At 40.1% G+C, this 17,424-nt stretch overlaps 1 protein-coding gene across 2 annotated transcripts; it reads right to left on the bottom strand.

Annotated features, from left to right (window-relative positions):
* Positions 1 to 622: 622 nt before the first annotated feature.
* Positions 623 to 17,142, bottom strand: LOC137347111 (splicing factor, proline- and glutamine-rich-like). 2 transcript variants are annotated; one of them, XR_010968869.1, is made up of 11 exons: positions 16,429 to 17,142; positions 15,487 to 15,788; positions 14,978 to 15,073; positions 14,542 to 14,738; positions 13,974 to 14,058; positions 13,673 to 13,787; positions 12,649 to 12,685; positions 11,589 to 11,734; positions 2,077 to 2,130; positions 1,415 to 1,569; positions 623 to 723 (listed from the first exon to the last, which is right to left on the bottom strand). XR_010968869.1 is itself a non-coding variant. In XM_068011211.1 (9 exons), exons 1-9 carry the CDS (start codon positions 17,029 to 17,031, stop codon positions 8,951 to 8,953), a joined length of 1,716 nt encoding a protein of 571 aa, XP_067867312.1. In that variant the 5' UTR covers positions 17,032 to 17,141; the 3' UTR covers positions 8,556 to 8,950. The 2 variants fall into 2 exon arrangements, 1 of the variants encoding a protein (XP_067867312.1); XM_068011211.1 differs by lacking the exons at positions 623 to 723; positions 1,415 to 1,569; positions 2,077 to 2,130 and adding an exon at positions 8,556 to 9,085 and having other exon boundaries at positions 16,429 to 17,141.
* Positions 17,143 to 17,424: the final 282 nt, after the last annotated feature.

Raw genomic sequence — 17,424 nt, 5'->3', positions numbered from 1 at the left:
CTGAATGGTTAAAGCCATGAGTTGCATATACAGAAGGGTCAAAGCTTGTACATGCAGGAGGACTTGCCACAAGCAGTAATGGAAATTTGCATACCCCAAGCTTCAACAGCATTAAACTAGAATTTATAAATGGTAAATATTTACTAGCCTAACAATCTTTTTTTTAAAAAAAAGTATCCACTCAAAGGGAGTGCTTGGGTATAGTTCTAGTCACCTGCCAGTATCTCATTCAAGTGGCCTTTATTCAGGGGAGCCTCAATTGGTAGATTAGTGGATAAGGCGGCTTCATAGTAAACCTTGATCTGCTCAAGGCAACCAGCACCTTGGAATGTTGAGGCCCTGATATCCTTTAGATCCGAATGCAAAACATTAAAAAGGTCACAGATCCGTAGTTAGCTTTTTCTCTCTCCACAGATGCTGCCAGACATACTACTGAGTATTTCCAGCATTGTTTTATATTAAAATTTCAGTTAATATGTAGCTACAAACCCTGATAAGACTAGAGCATGTTGCTCCATTTTCCATAATGGATATATTGATTTGGAACTTCAAAACATTGGTTGCCAGCACACAAGGTGCCATGAAAAGTGATATTCAGCTAATGCAAGAGAAAAAAGCAAAATTGAGTCAAGATGTATTTTATTTGGATTGTATAAATACAGCAATGTCATATCAATCTTCGAGGCAGTGAACGTTCCAGGTACTCCTCCTTCATCCACAATCCTAATAAGAAAATAAAGTCTGGTATGAGGATTTGTATTTTCAAATGGTTCCCATCACTTATAACCAACACATTTATGCAGATGTTATTTGCCTCTGTAGCAGATTCACCTAACATTACTACATTGGAAGGTTGTGTTTTTAATGCTACCTCTTGCTGCAAAGGTAGATGACCTGGGTAAATGAAAAATGAGCCTGTTTTGGCCAATGCTGCAAAGTAACTGCCTTTGTTTCAGGTGACATGGCAAATGAAAATCACTTGATATTTCATCTCCAAATAGATGTTGCCAAAGCGTTTAACTTTGACTTGAAAACCACTGTTAAGTGCAAGTTAGCAAACTTTGAACAGCATACCCAGTTGCTTTAATTATTGCTTCAACATGGAGATGATTAACATTCATTGCACTTTAGTACAAACTAGAGTAAGCAGAACTGTTTAGAAACAATGAAGATGCCACTTTCAAGGTGCTTCCATTTACACCCTTCCAAATCAGCAGTTTGCACAACTCTAGTGTAACATGATTCCACTCAAGTATGAATATTTTAAAGACAAACACCCAAAAATTGAATTAGCTACCCAGTTACTTTAAATGTACTTTCAAATCTGCAGGTCTAGCAACTTGCAGTATGAACAGTGAAGATAAAGATTTGAGAAAAACAAGACAACTCTTAGCTGTGCATGCTGAATACCTACATTTTCTGAAATAACCATGAAGACCTTCATCAAAATTTTGAACTGCCACTCGTTGTCCTTCAACTTTGGCACATTTTTATGTGCACCCATCCCATTGAGACTTGTGGTGACTGACCAGATGTGAAACATTCTGGTTATGTCACATTTCATAGGATCTGCAAAAGAAAATTAAATTATAAAATTATTCCAACCACCCAAGTTGCTCAATAGGATTAAGAAAACTAGCCCATATTTCCCTGGCTGAACAGCTAGCTTTGGTTGAAAATGTTTTTCAATATTTCTGGTGGGTAAGTTAGTTATGTGGCAGAATACTGAGCACCACACCAGCAAGAAACTCTTGTTTTGTTTTATGAAATGGAAGACTGAACCTGGGTTGTCTAGAGACCATTATTTTTTTTTTGGGGGGTGGGGAGAAAGGGAAGAAAGAGAAAGAGGAGTTACTTGGATAATATGCTTGAGGACTGACTCAAACTCAGGAAAGTACTTTTTTGTAGCTCTTAAATATTATTCTTCATAAGGCCAAGTGGAAAAAAGGTACCTGGAAACTGAATTTTTAATTTTATCATGCAAACTACTTCAAAGCATATTCCTACTTTATCTTTCAGGAAAATGATTGAGGTCCTTAGATGATTCAGATGTGTAAACTGTTAACAGCCACTTACTTGCATCTTTAATGCATCGACGGTCTTTCAACATGCATCAAGCTCTTTCCATGCCTAAAGAAAATACATCAAGTTAGTAACTACTCATAGCTTCTATATACAGTAAACTTGAATTTAGTTTTATAACAACCCACAAAGATCAGGTTACATCAGAAAATCTTGCCATGCAAGTCTATCCCAGATGTAGATCTGCAATAGAAAAGCTGGCTGAATCCCCAACAGCCAACAGTGGTGCTGTGACTAACATTTTACGGGGAAAGAAAAGGAGGAACTGAAGGCAAGAGCTAAGGACAGATACCATTCAAACTGAAATGTATCAGTGGTTAAGCCAGAAAAGTACAGTATACTTATACTGACTAGTTTGGACAACCCTACAGAAAAGTGAAAAACAAGCATTTGTGCTTTAAGCCAAGCTTTGCCTAGGCAAGTACAGTATCGTGCAAAATAGTCAGCATAGAAACTTAAACAACTTTTAGATTACTAAAACTTTGGACAGGCTAATTAAAAATTGACCAAGCTAGCACAAAAATGCCCAATCAGGCATGCGTGCATAAGGGATGTTACACCCACATCTTGGAATACATGATTCTAACCTGTTGTGCAACACTGAAACATATACCACATAGCCCTATGATGTTCTGGCATCACTCTCCTAAACAGAGACATTCAAGTCAAAAATTGAGGCCGAATTGCACTGGAAAAACTCAGTCATATACATGAGAATTTAGATGGAACACAGTGCAGACACTTTGCTACCAAGATTCAGATCCCACTTGCAAGTCCAGTGTAACAAGATGAAATAGATCACCATTTCAGCTCCAGGGACAAGCCACTGATGGCATTTACACAAAAACACTTAATTGCTTGATCTACACATACTAAAATTTGACATAAGCCAGTTATGTCCCCCAAAAATGGAATACTGAAGTATTACAGGTCCAAGACCTGCAGGAAGAGTTGATCTTGCAGTCAGACTTGTGGAATAAGCTGCCACCAAAGAACACTGCAATTTACACAGATTTAAAAAAGGAACTGTGTCAAATTCTCAGCATTGCAGCAAAGAACTCGAAAATGGCCGAGGACCTGAAGACAATCAGGTCCTGGACCATTATTTTCACATCTCTTCCACCCCATGTCTAGACAAAATTTACAGCAACTTATTTCGTCCAAAGCAGTTTAACTAAGCGGTCTTCAGCAAGACCAACGTTCCAATATGTTGACCTTTAGCGTTCTCCTCCCTAGGCAATTTCAGGAGTATGGCAATAAATTGGCACACATACAAACTTGCCAGAAAGCCCTCTCCACTGTCATATCCCAATACGGATGGTGAATCATTTGTCTGATTAATGGAAAATGCAAATTCTTTTTGTTCCGAGTAATTAGCAAGCTTCATTTGCTGATGAACTCATTAAGATCTAGTTTAGCTGAAGGAAGCAATACAATTCCGCTATCACCCATTTCAGTTGTATTCATACAGAATGCACTTTTTACTGCTGCCAGTTAGATGCCTGAACAGCCAAACAAATGGGCATCAAGTCAAAGCCTAGCATAAGGACTTATTTTCTACAGAAATACCAAAGGATTCCATTATACTTGTATCTTACATCTCAGATTGCCAGATACACACCTAGAGTTGAGGTGGCAGTGCATCACATTTACAGTAATCATAATCCTTTGCTACTATATATAAATATAAGTCAGTTTTCTTAAATCTGCCGTATTGATCTACAATAGATCTCCTACACTTAAGTATGTGCACAAGGTCTTGGAAATTTCAGGCCAGATACCACTACGGCCAAGGTAGATGGTAGTTACAGTCATTACAAGCTGGCTTGTTAAAAGTAAAAGAAAGAAATTCCTCTACTCCAGCCTATACTAAAATTACAGGAAATAACCCAAATACAATAAACTACGTAATAGTAATGTGCATTTGAGGGGGTGGGGGTGGGGTGGGGGGTGGGGTGGGGGTCTGACAAAAGGTTCAAGAGCAAGCAGGTTTAAAGTGAAAGTGTTTCTAATCCACACAAGCCCCAAAATCTGAGTAGGCATATCAAGTTAACATTTCATTTTATACAATGCAGACAACTGCCCCAACATTATATTGCCAAACTAAGTGGCATTCAATTTATGGGCTAAGTAGCCAAGAGTACATTTATTGTCCATATACAGATCATGCTGCTTTATAGATGTTCTTGGCAAAGATTAAAAGTGTATATAAAAAGGCAAGTTTAAAAACTAAACTACAGCCTTCCTATGCACAGTCTAAGTCAAAACTGCTTTTTTGAACTCAAAACGGTAGATGACAGGCGCATCTACCTATTGTTGACCAACTCATAGGTACCACAAAAGTCTTGAAAATGTGATGCAGTAGTATTCAAAAACTACACATACTAACTGTACATTTGGACCATTATGTCACTGATACCAACCAGCATTCACCAATAGCCCAATCACCAAAAGTGCTGCACTGTAATTCCACTGTCAGAAAGGTGATGCCTGAACCATTTTACTCAACTGTAATATTACGAAAGACATTTTTTAAACAAGTTATTTGTACATACCTGTTGTATGCAGTCTGTATTGTGTACCGCAGAACAAGCAGGAATACTATTCTCCAGGTCTTACTGCCCAATCCCATTTGCAGTACTACAGATCCTCAATGTAATGTATTGCAGACAAGCTGACTGTATTTATTCACTGTAGAGCGGCATTACTTGCAAGGGTGCAGCACAATTGGCTGCCAGCAGCCGCTTGCTGGCTTGTAACTCAGATGCGTTGCCATGTAACCTGAGAATCTGAAACTGTTATAACTGCCACTGAAGAATACTGGGGAAGACAAGTTATTTCAAGTTGTGCCCAGGCTTACTGGGCATTGCAAAATCAGCACCTAAAAGCCTGAACGGCAACAGCTAAACCTTTTATATATGTGTTCAGATTAGCCGATACCAAAAACCCAAGTTCATAAGATATGTGAAATACATCTATAAAGATTAAAGGGGCCCTTCAATTAAGTTATGAGATGGTGGGATTGCTAATTTAGTTTCAAAACTGAAGTATTTTTAAAAAATGAATGGTTCCCTAAGTAATCATACCCTGAGAAACTCATGCAGTATTTTGAATAAGTTATGATATTCAAAATTATATAATTGGGCATTTCAAATAGTTCAAACTCTGCTTGCGCAGCCTAAAGTACTGGTCAAATCCCCGAACAGGCATACTAATTGAAAAAGGTTCACAAAAGCCTCTCACTCCAAATACCATCACAAAACTATAAAATCTACCAAGCTAGCTTTCAGGTTTAAGAAAGGTGGAACCTTGGTTAACACCTCCACCTGAATATGCCAAACCTACTTGTAGTATTGTGGAACCCATGTTCAAATGCAGCAATTCTGCCAAGGGAATGGCAATCAGTTATTGCAAGCTTGCAAAGGACACCAAATAGCAAGCCAGAGCAGTTGCTCATTCAAACCCCCACAAGCTAACCTTGAATAATTTAACAAACAGCTGCTGGCTTATTTTATCAGAAGGTGAATGTTCTACATTTGCAAATTCGATGGACAGATACTGGATTCCATACCAAATAATTGTTTAAACAAAAATATTAAATGTCAGATGAAAATTAAGCCTAGTCCAAATCATTGCAACGCAAATCAGCACTTAACCAGCTTTAAAATCCACCATCCCAGAATTTAGAACATCTCCAATCATGGACTATAATATTTACTCAGTAATTTCAACCCTTAATGCAAGTATTATTTAGAATATAATTGATTGTCCCCTCACCACCCCCCCCAAAAACTGGAAAACAGCATCTATGGGCATGTATAGACCATGTAAAAGTGGATTTGTTTCTATGTTCAAACACACCCCTTCCACCCCCACACACAAATAAGTTTTAACACTTACCATTATCAGAATGCTAAAGCAGCAATTATTTGTTGGCACTGCATGCTACTGCTTGGTTTCCAGTTACCCATTGAAGCTGTTCAGCTTCTATAGGCAGAAGATACAGAAGTCATGTTCTGGTGGTCCAGGTATCCTGATGCAAATTCATTCCTACTGAGCACATATGCATCTCCCAGATCTTGCTACTGGTTTCCAATTAGGTGATTTTCCAAATCAGCCATTCACAAACGCAAAATAGGACCAAAATTTTCAGATCAAAAACTTTAGGTCAGACCTTCACAAGTTAATCGGTTGGGCCCCATGTTGGGTCGACAGATTTAAAAAGCTTTGAGTCATTAACTGTAGATCTTTATGAATGTCTTTCGCCAATATAAAGTCCATTTAAAAAATAAACTAAAAAGTTGACTGTTCAGGACTCCATAACGTTTAAGATCCTGTCCCAGTTTTACATCAATTCTGTCTGGTAGAACTTGAAAGACCATGTACAGGCAAGTTACTTAAATAGAACCCCAATTCCCAAGTCCAGATAAGACTCCATGGACAGTGCTTTGGTGTAGACGGTGATGCAAGCACCAAATATTAAGAATGCGATTCAACTCTACAAGTATACAGTACTCCTGGGTATGTTAACTATATGCTGGGTACATGGTTTTTACATGCCTTACTGCATTGACTACATCAATACGCCATTTCTATTACCATTGCTCAATTTGCAGAGTACTGCAATTTAGAACTGGGATACTGCCACCCCAGATTTCTTACAAGACTCAACATATTGGTTTACAGGCCTAGCACTCAAAAGTTCATTTATCTGGGATGAGGAGGAATCTGGAGTTCGTGACTGCCACACTTAACATTAGTGGCACCTCAAACCAGATGACTAATTCCATTTTGTATCAAGCCACATTTGTCACAGAACAGTGTTGTGTAGATTTGTTGTATTGCAAAAGCATTAAGTTTTAACAGACTAATGGACTTATGGCAACAGTTGGAAGTGTTTTTAAACTCACCACATTGTCCACAAGACTGAAATTCAGTACTATTTGAAAATAGATTTTTTTTTTTAGGTGGGACATTCTAAAGTCATTTTGGTATTGCAATAACTGAGTTGATGAGCATAAATATCAAATTAAAGAGAATTCGATGTAATGCGATCTGCATTGCATACACTACAGTGAGGCCCAACAGTTCAGCTCTGACCAGATGTTACACTGTAGTGAGGATATACAAATCAGAGATACGATCATAGCGAGCAGATAGCCGTTAAACTGACTACATTCACAAAGCCTGAAAAGGAAAACTATGCCCCCTTTCAAACCCAAGGAAAGTTAACAAAAATTTGATTATCCACTGCAAATCTAAAGGCAAAAATGCAGTAGTACTATGGGCCAAGTCCAGCACCAACTGGCTCAATGCATAAATGCACCAAATACTGAGCCAGAGATCAATAATCTCAAATTCAAACCGTAAGCTGTGCCAAACAACTTAGCTGATCTCAGCCAACAGTACAGCACTGCAATGGGGTTCAGCATCCATGGGCTAGGAAGGGAAAAAATTGTCAGCCAGGGCTCCTGATCACTACCCAATAGCCCTTAATGAAAAACATTGTGTGCAGGTGAAATCAGGCTTGGCTTCAAGGTTAAACAGCTTCACCACAATCTAGGATCACACGTAATTCACTTGGAATGATGCACAGGACACTGCTGGTAACCATAGATCCTCAGCACGCACCATCTTCAGACGAGAAAGTTGCAATAAGTTGAGAACAGTGCAAGGAGAGGGAAGAAACAAATTTGAAATACAAGCGTGCTTTGCATTCATCAGTCAAAACACATTAACATCTTTTTGAAGTACTAGCTGCAATATAACCTTCCTTTCCACCCCCCCCCCCCCCCCCCAATACCTATTTTAGAACATGCAAACCTCCAAGTTAATGGAATCGCCGAAAGACAGTAACATTGATTTATCAGTGGACTTCATCCCACCCCAGCATAGACTGGATTTGTCTGCAGATTCAGACTGTCACAAAGACTTCTGGGAAGAAAAGAAAACTTACAAAATACTCATTAAGGCAATGTTAAAACAGTCCAGCCTGTATCCAAACTAGAACCACAAAAACAAGATTCATTTTGAAAGCAAAGCTTCTATTTAACAAAGCCAATTGGGTGGCAATTCAGATACAAATGGGTCCAGACATTTCAACACTGCTAGTTTCAGAAAAAGCAGGATGATCTCTTTATAAGACCTAGTTGCCCATTGTGTATAGAATTAAGACACTGTACTTTGGCCAGCTTAAATTTAAAAATCAAAATAATTGCCAGATCTCAGGACAAAAAAATTAGTACAACTTAAAACAAGACAATACATAACCATGATGACTGCCAATTTTGTTTTCAGTGTACTTAATTTCCATTGCATTCTTACCTTATTGCAATCAACAACTCTGATAAGTGGTACACAAGAGTTTGCAAAAGTTTGTAAATGCAACACTTGGTCTCACTTATGGAAGCAGACAAGTTGCCACAACAATGCTGCAACTTTGCTCGTGGTTAAAAACAAATCATTTCAAATCATTAACACTATGAATGGGTTTTAATTTAAAAAGACGCACCAAAATACAGAATGCCACCATTTCAAAGCAGGCAATTAGCCTACACAATTTAACATGCTTCTAGAACAATTCAGAACAAAAATACATGGAGCATACTTTCTAGAGATTTAATGGCACTTCAGCGTACAGTTGAAGTACTGGGAAAAGATGCCTATTTGCACTATCACTGCTGCTTGACATAATTCAACATTCACAATGTGCCAGTGTGACTTGTTACAGTTTACAAAGTTTTGTCAATACACAAATCTAAATAGGCATAAAATGCAACTTTGCCACCAACTAAAAAACGTAAGAATGAAGAGTTCATGTCTAAATGAAAGACTATTTGGAATGCATACTACACAAGGACTATGAATTCTAGTATCTAGGCTTCTTGGTAGCTGCTTCATATTCTTCTCTCCCTCTACTAAAACTAGGCCCAGTAGGCCCCATAGGACGGGGGGGTTGAGCATTCATTGGACCTGGGGCTCCCTGTCCAAAGCGGTCATTACGCTATTGGAAGAGATTTTAAAGTTCATCATACATGGTAGCATTCAATGTCCATACAAGTTGCACGTTACAAAGTGAGTAAAATGTGTAACATTTAGGTCAGGGAGACATCCGCAGTCAATGTTCGTCGATTACAACCAGGAATGGGGCGATCCACAGGTACCAGGCACATAAAAAGAAAAAAAGAGGGCAAGTTGTTCATTAGTTTACTGACCGGTACATGGAGGAATCCATGGTGGGTATAATCCTCCCATGACTTGTGATAAATTAAGAACAGTGGCTATTCTGCTTGTAGTGCAAGCAAACCACTGTTACCAACACAGGGATGCATTCCAATATGTACAAGTCTGTTACGGATCTATAGGTACCTTTACATTACCATTACAATCTCCACATCATGCAGTTTGTTAGAGATGCAGAGCTTTAACACTTCAAGTTAAATAGCCTCTGCCCTTAATGGAAGTCACAAGTAACCGACTTATTCCCACCCGCCATTTCCCCATTTAATGCAATCTGACTGAGCCAGTATTGTAGTACATGCTCTGCAGAGTTTTCAGGAAAGTAGTAATCAGCTGCTGGGTGTAAGTTTTGTTACTACAAAAATAAACAACTTTCACTATTAAGGCATGATGGTCCAAGAATGTTTTCCACCTTTCCTTTGATTGGAAATGATTTACCTTTGCAGTATGTTGTTTAAAGTAAAATGTAGAAACTTCACTATACAGAAAATTCCTATCCTCGTAGGCAAATTAGAATTTACAATCACAGTACAGCACAAGTACTACAAAACTGGATCAGCAGTACCATTCAAGTTTAACTGAGTAATATGTAGTTTTCTACAAAACATTACCCCCATTAAGTGCATGAAAATTAACAGGATAATTTCCTAAATTTTCCAGTTTAAAATGCCTGTCTCAATATTACCACTTGCACAGTACACCTCAAGTTTGGAGGGTAGGCGAGTGGGTTTGCCATGACCAATGGCACACTACTGTGCTAATGAGGGCACTCTGATCATCTCACTTCACTCCAAGGAGCAACTTTCATTGTCATCAGGCAGCCCAAGTAAGTGCGGACAAATACAGTCAAGACCCCTAGAGGATTCTGAAGCAAGTCCCAAAAATATGCTAACTAGTCAAATAGTGATTACCCCATTCAGAATCTGAAGGGCACTTCAGGACTTTATCAAAAACCTTAAATCGAGCAATTATCCATAACCTAAAGCAACTCATGTTCACTGCCCTGTCCTCTTGCCACCTACCCCAGTTTTCCACATAATGCAACAGTAAACCACAAAGTTCAAATCCACTGCATCTTTTCACTGTACTAGACCTAGCAGAGGTCAGAATCAGTTTTTGAAGATGTAGTGAAAGATTAGATAGCTAGTTGAACAACTCGACTAGCACTGGTGCAATGGGACAACTGGCTTTCTCTTCTGTAATATGAAAGACAATGCAGCACCCATCTTAAAAATGGAAGGATATCTGCAATTTAGAATGGTGTTACTGTAATTACATATTTCCTCACTTATTTTGAAAGTACTGCTTATTGCAAACATGAACACACTTTCACATTTCATTTATACTAGCAGCTGCAAATGCCAGCCTCCAGACAGGAAATTGGAATTTTACTTCAACTTCCTGCAGAACAAAAATCTAACTTGTGAACTGGTTTGAGTAGAGTAAAAAAAAAACCAAACAAACCTATTTGTAGCAAACACTGCAAGCTTTTTTTTTGATACTTGAATCTCTGAAGAACCCCACTGGCTATAACCAATCCAAAGCCATCATGAGAACAGTTTCAATCCTGACCTAGATGCAAGTAGTCCAGTTGTTGCCGTCCCCGTAACAGCAGTTTGGGAAGTTGAGATTAACCCATTTTCCCCCTATAAACCCCATTTGCCTCTCAGCATGCCTGCCCCAGGCACACAAACTAATCAATCCTGTAGTAAGTTTGTAAGATGCCATTTTGGCTGGCAAACCAGGTTAGATAAGCAGGTAGTTATTTCAATACAGTTTGACTACATGCAATTTTGCAAATTGTTGCAGTATATGCACGTCTTGATCAATGGAACACTTAGGCTTGTGATAACTATATTGTAACAAATGTTGACACAGCTAGACGTGAGTGATATGATGAGTGATCAGATGGCAAGACGTGAAGCGTCTGATTAGTATCAACATCTGCGACGATCAGATTAACATGTCACAACTAAGTGCACATTTCTTTGAAATTCTTAAAAACAGAATCTTCCAACAAAATCCAAGCTAAAATGCTTTTGCTTCCTTTGGTAGCCTTTTTCAAGCAGCCTCTATAGTTTGTGCTTTGTTCTAATGACACTTGTTAAACAAAACAGCTTTCCCCATCCAAAGGTCCTTTAGCTCAAGCTTTTACAGATTACTTACAGTTCTCTCCCCAGCCCCTCTCTTTCAGCCACCCACATTCATTTCACTTTACAACCAAGCCATACATCCAAGCATTCACTCCTAACCACAGTACACTTTACCCCTGCTATGTCGCTTGTGTTTCCACTGCTGCCCATCATCTGACCAGTCATCGCACTCGGTCCTCCAGGACTACTCATAGTACTGTGACCTTCATAGCCCATTGCTGCCATTGGTGGGAAACTTTGGTTTGTAGCAGCATATTGTTCTGAAATTCAAAAGTACATGTTAAAGTGTTAAAGCTTTGTATCTGTAAGACAGTGAAGGCAATGAACAGGCAAGTGATTTACTTTAGAGACGAGACCTGTGAGAAAGCAAGCACTGAAATAGGTAATACACTCATTAATACTTGCATTCAAAATATATTCATTTAAATGCCAAAATGTGACCTAACAGATTACAATATAGAAATAAAGCTTAAAATTTACTATTTCTATAAACTTATACTCAACTAGACAAACAGGAAACAGTTGTTAGGACACACAGCAACAAATTCAAAAGTTCCTACAGTAGTGCCACCAAAACCATGCTTTGATTCTTGGTGCTTCCAACCAGTGAAAGGGAATAGGTTTCATGTGCCCTCAGAGCAACAAGTTTATGTGCATGTAGTTCAAGCATTTATCACCTACTTGTCTACAATTCAGAAGATTTGCAGATATCAGGCTAGCAAAAGATCTTTAATGACCTTGCTCAACAAGTTGGAAGAAATTATATAACAATTTGCAACAGTGTTAAGAAATACATGCCATACAACTTTAACAGATGATATGCTAGTTACCATAAAACTAACAAAATGCTTCCAATAAACCTATCGAGAAGTACGAGACGTGGAAACAGACTAGAGTAGGCCATTCGGCCCCATGGCTGAACTGTGGGGTCTCAACTCCATTTTTCTGTCTGCCCCATAATGCTTGACTCCCTTTGTCCATCAAAAATCACAATTTAATTGGTTTTGCTTACATACGTAAAAGCAGAAATGCCCAACCCGTTAAATTACTACTAGGGACCCAATCCTGCTATTCAAATGTAAAATTACTGAAATTATATCTACATTCTCAATAAGTTCAAAATTAACATTTCATAAGCAAGATAAACCCAAGAGCAAAGTCATTTGCATTTTACCTGCCATTCCTCCAGCCATGCGCATTTCACGTTCCCTCTAGAGAGAAAAAAAATCAGTAGTGAATACCAGTGCAAACCTTCAACTTGTCAGCTTGAATCAGACAAGTGCAGCTGACCAGACCAAGTTTACTCCTCAATCTGATGCATTAGCATATTTCTGTGAGGACTGTCACAGGAGTTGATGCCAATTTTCTTTCCTTCTACCATGATTAACTGGCAGCTGACATGGTCCAGTTTCAGACGACTGCTGGGGCTATACACACAAAAACACAATTGCACTGGACATGCTACAACTCAGAACATCTGTCCAAGTCTGAATCATCAATCCAAAAAAGGAATGAAATTGCATTTTTAGCAATGCTGTTGCTATGTACACACGTTAGGCATGTATACATGATCTTAAATTTACTGGTATGCAAAGGACTTAAATTCTGTAACTTCAGTGTACCAAGTTAACACTATGCAGTAGCCAACTAACCCACCTAAGTCATTCTGGACACAAAATTAAATATGTATACTTTAGAGGACTCTGTAGGAAGGGGAAACAGACTGCTGTTGCTAAGGAGGCTCATGAATAAAGGCCAAGTACATTCGAATTTTCTCACCCATGCAAATGATTTAAAAATTCAGAAACATAACTGACAAAATTACAATCTCAATTTTATTCCAAGAACATTTTGGAAATCAAGTAAACATGGTTGTATGTCTCAGTATCACCTAGTAATGGCAATTCAAAATAGAGGCCTATTCAAAGCCCTTTGGAAAGTAGTATCTCAGGATATGTAGCAGCGAAGAAGGAAAGTCTACAGATTCTTCGGGTACATATACACTGCAAGTTTAGCATCAGCATGAAGATTCACCCTAATTTACTCGAATTCAGATGCAAACTTAGTTATTTCAGTTCCTTGTTATTTTCAAGTGATATTGAACATTCACCTACTTTATATTGACTGCAGAATTCTAATGCCCATTGTTTCTGGAGCCCGATAACAGACTAGCTAACAGGTCATTTAATGAAACTCACTGGATCCATGTATCCCATTCGGAAGTTCTCCTCCCTTTGGCGCCTCATCATCTCCTCCTTTTCCCGTTGTCGCATCAGCATTTCCTCCTCCCTTCTACGGCGCTCTTCCTCTTGCCTGGTAGATGTAGTTCAAACCACAACTTGTAAGTTTGAAGAAACTTGAAATATTACAACAAAAGTAATCCAAGCTAAACAGCTGGCAGCAAGACAATTACTTGAGTAATCCATCTCAAATTTCCAAGTCAGCTTCAAGTAGTATTGCAATTCCACATGAAACCAGGCATTCAAAAAGGATTCTTACCTCAATTCTAACTGCTTACGTTTCTGAACTTCTTGACTGTGAAGTTCCTCCATGCGACGAAGCTCTTCTTGACGTCGCATGAGATCTGCATAAATATTATAAATAAGTTTCCTGAAAACCTGAATCACAGGCCCACTAAGACATTAAATTACCCATATTGGTGCAGTGCTGAGCACCAAGTTGTACTTCACATTCACACTATACAATTTGAATTCAGCTTACTTGTGCAGAGCACTATTTTCCAACAGCTATTCTCACCCTCCACACCTCCATGTCCCAACCCTTTGCAAACAGTAGGAAATGCAACAGTCAAGAACACAGGATAGACTTCATAAAAGTTGACAGAGGACTTCCAGTAAGAAATTCTTGCACATAAAATTTAACTGCAAACTAATGTGCATAAACCCAACTTCCAACAGTGTCAATCTAAATTAGTAAAAAAAAAAATCAATGTTTAATTTACCTTAACATAATGCATAGTCACTTTGTGGCATCAGAAATGCCAGGTTTCATTTCATTACGATTACACATGCTACAGCCATATTCACATGATTTTCTACCAACTTACCCTGCCTCAACAACATTGCTTGATGTTCATGGTATGCATCTTCCATTTCATTTTCCAGCTTATCTCTGGCCTCTCTCATGTTCTTTTCCACTTGATCTCTTTGTTGCTTTTCCATTTCATCAAGAGACTTCCATCGTTGGGAATACTCGAACTCAAATGTACCATGCTGGGCAAAACGAGGAGGATGCTCCCTTTCCCTACAGAACAAAGCAGTGGCTCATTCAACAACGTACTTACAACATTTCAGCAACCTATATTCAATTGCTCCATAATTCATTCCATTTGCAGTACATTTTAGATGTCTTTTGTAGTGAGTTTCTTAAGTGCACAAGGGCAAAATGCAGATCTGCAAGCAAACTGGGGAACTGAATCCAGTTTGCCAGAAATAAAGATTACCTTTACAATTCACCTACATTGAAAACCAAAATAAACTCACTTTTGATACATTGGATTCCTCTGAGCAAGCTTTTCTGGAAGACCATCCTCATCATCATATTGTTCCATTGGTTCCACAATTACAGGTCGCGGAGACCTAAAAGACAGTCAACTTTTGAATACAACTGAATGCAATTGTTACCTCTCCCAGGACGTACCTACAGGAGACCCAGATACTGAGACACAAAATACAGTCAGAAATCATGCATTCCAGTGTGGTAAAATCCAAGACACAGGTTCCTATAAAAAAATACTAGTCATGTTCAAGTATTGTACAAAACGTCACAAGTCAATATTTCTTGTACAGATTGTCTTGCTAGATAAATGTATACTTTTTAAAAAAGCATCAAGTCACAGCTGTATGCGGCCAATGCTACAAAAAAATTTCACTTAACATGACCAAATTTAGCAATTTGTTTCAGCACAAGGAATTTGATTTGACTGAATTAAACTTTGTCAGCTGTGTATCAAGTCAGAAATTTAGACAACAAAAAAATGACTATTGCTTACGCAGTTAAGAGGAATACTCCGTCATTGCAACGCTCAAGAGCTTTTCTTGCAGCTGGCTTTGTTGCAAATTCAACTATGCCTTTGCCTGTTGATCTGCCACGATCGTCTACGATTACAATGGCCCTCTCCACCTGACCAAACTGAGAGAAAGCTTCCTCAAGCAGTTCATTTGAGACATAGGGAGAAAGATTGCGGACAGTCAGAGCTGCGGAGTGCGTAGCAAAACGGATACGTAGAGGCCGACCCCTCATGGGTGTATCATCAAGCTCGGCTTTAGCTATTTCAGCCAACGTTCTGCTTTCCTTGAGAGAAAGACAAAAAAAGCTTATAAAAACAGCACATCCCACCCATTAGTTTTGACAAATTATTTTCCCAACTAGATGAAAGCCAATTCATAATATCCTCCAATATTAAAATTAGGTAGTCAAATGGCTTTGTTAATTCTTATAATCAAAACTTCCATTTTCTGAAAGAATTGCTGAGAATTATACAGAACCATACGACCACAGCTAGTAACAAATGCTCAGAATGAAGAGCAATGAATGTCGAATGCCCACGCGAGTCTATGCTAAGAACACATGGGATCCGCAGAACAAGCTCCATGACCGAGAGCTAGTCCAGCGAGAACTATTCAAGCCCACGAAGGCCGCCTTAACGACAGATTGCACCATCAGGAAGGCAACCCACCAGGGACCCATTTCTATCGGCCAAAAGAGAGAGACACAAAAGGATGCGGTATTGGTTTCAAGTAGGTTGTGGCTAATCGTTAACAACGTCCAGACATCAAACCATCTCGCCCAAACGCGACATACTGACAAGGCAGCGCGCCCCCGGTGGATCGGCTGCGCGCTCAGTTATGCGCAGTCTGGAGGTCGCGCGCGGGGCAGGAGCGCGCCGCGCAGTTTCCAGCCCCAACCGCTAGGGGGTAGCACCACCACTCACCAGCCGGATGAAGCCGAAGCCCTTCCCTTTGTTGATGAAAACCTCGCCGGGTTCGCCATATTTGTCGAACAGCCTCTTGAAATCCTCCTCGGTGATGTCGGCCGGCAGATTGCCGACGAAGAGGCGGCAGCGCTGGGTGTAGGTCTTTTCGCCGGGTTTCCTCAGCAACGAGAGCTGGGCCCGCAGCACTGCCTGCTCCTGGCGCAGGTCGCTCTCTATCTGCTTGGCGTCGCGCTGCTGCCGGGTCTGACCCTCTGAGGCCGCCGCCTGCGGCTGTTGTTGCTTCCCTTCGCCGCTGCCGCCCCGCGCCGTAGCGCCGGCCTGAGAGGCCGCGGCGTCGCCATTCTTCTTGTCGGGTTCTTGCGATTTCTGCGAGCCCTGCGCCATCGATTTCTGAGGCGGGGTCTGTTGCTGAGTGGAGCCCTGGTTCGGTGCCGAGGCCGTTGGCTGCTGTTTGAGGGCCTCGGCCGCGTTTCCCGCTCCATTCGGACGGTTGGGAACGTTGTTGCGGGTGCTGCTACCGCCGCCTCCTCCCCGAAACGGAGGGCTCATGCCGCCCCGCCTCTGAAATCCGGTACGGTTCCTGAAGCGATCCCGAGACATTTTGTTTCTGTGGTTTTCTTTTTGTTTCGGGTTTTCTTTTGTCCCGATTAAACCGACTGCAAAAGTCAACGTGGAGAAGTGCACAAAATGGCGCCGGGTGGAAGTTAGGGAGGGCGCTGCCTCTTTATATACCGCTCAGGAGTCCCGCCGCTACGCACAGCCGATTGGCTGGCAATAGGAATCACATGAACAGTGTTTGAGAACCGATTGGCCAGTGCAGATGTCAATCAACAAAGCTGAACGACTAGTGGACGGGAAACAGCCAATCACGTTCAACCACTTTCCAGACAAAGGCTTGCTTCTTTTGGAGGAGGGGGGGAGGGTTGCGCTCTGTCAATGGCTTGTCTTTTTGAGAAATGGAGCTTCCTGGATCTTTCTAATGAAAATATAAGA

The sequence above is a fragment of the Heterodontus francisci genome, chromosome 31, assembly GCF_036365525.1.
Source record: "Heterodontus francisci isolate sHetFra1 chromosome 31, sHetFra1.hap1, whole genome shotgun sequence".
Taxonomy (NCBI): domain Eukaryota; kingdom Metazoa; phylum Chordata; class Chondrichthyes; order Heterodontiformes; family Heterodontidae; genus Heterodontus; species Heterodontus francisci.
This window is presented reverse-complemented; position numbering and strand designations above follow the sequence as displayed.

What these genes read in the sequence shown, in the direction of transcription:
- LOC137347111 (XM_068011211.1), bottom strand. Translation starts at nt 17,031, where the DNA reads ATGTCTCGGGATCGCTTCAGGAACCGTACCGGATTTCAGAGGCGGGGC. An exon ending in GCTTCGGCTTCATCCGGCTG is followed by an intron (nt 15,789 to 16,428) that starts GTGAGTGGTGGT and finishes CTTTCTCTCAAG; the next exon opens with GAAAGCAGAACGTTGGCTGA. An exon ending in ACACAAGCGACATAGCAGGG is followed by an intron (nt 9,086 to 11,588) that starts GTAAAGTGTACT and finishes CTCTTCCAATAG; the next exon opens with CGTAATGACCGCTTTGGACA.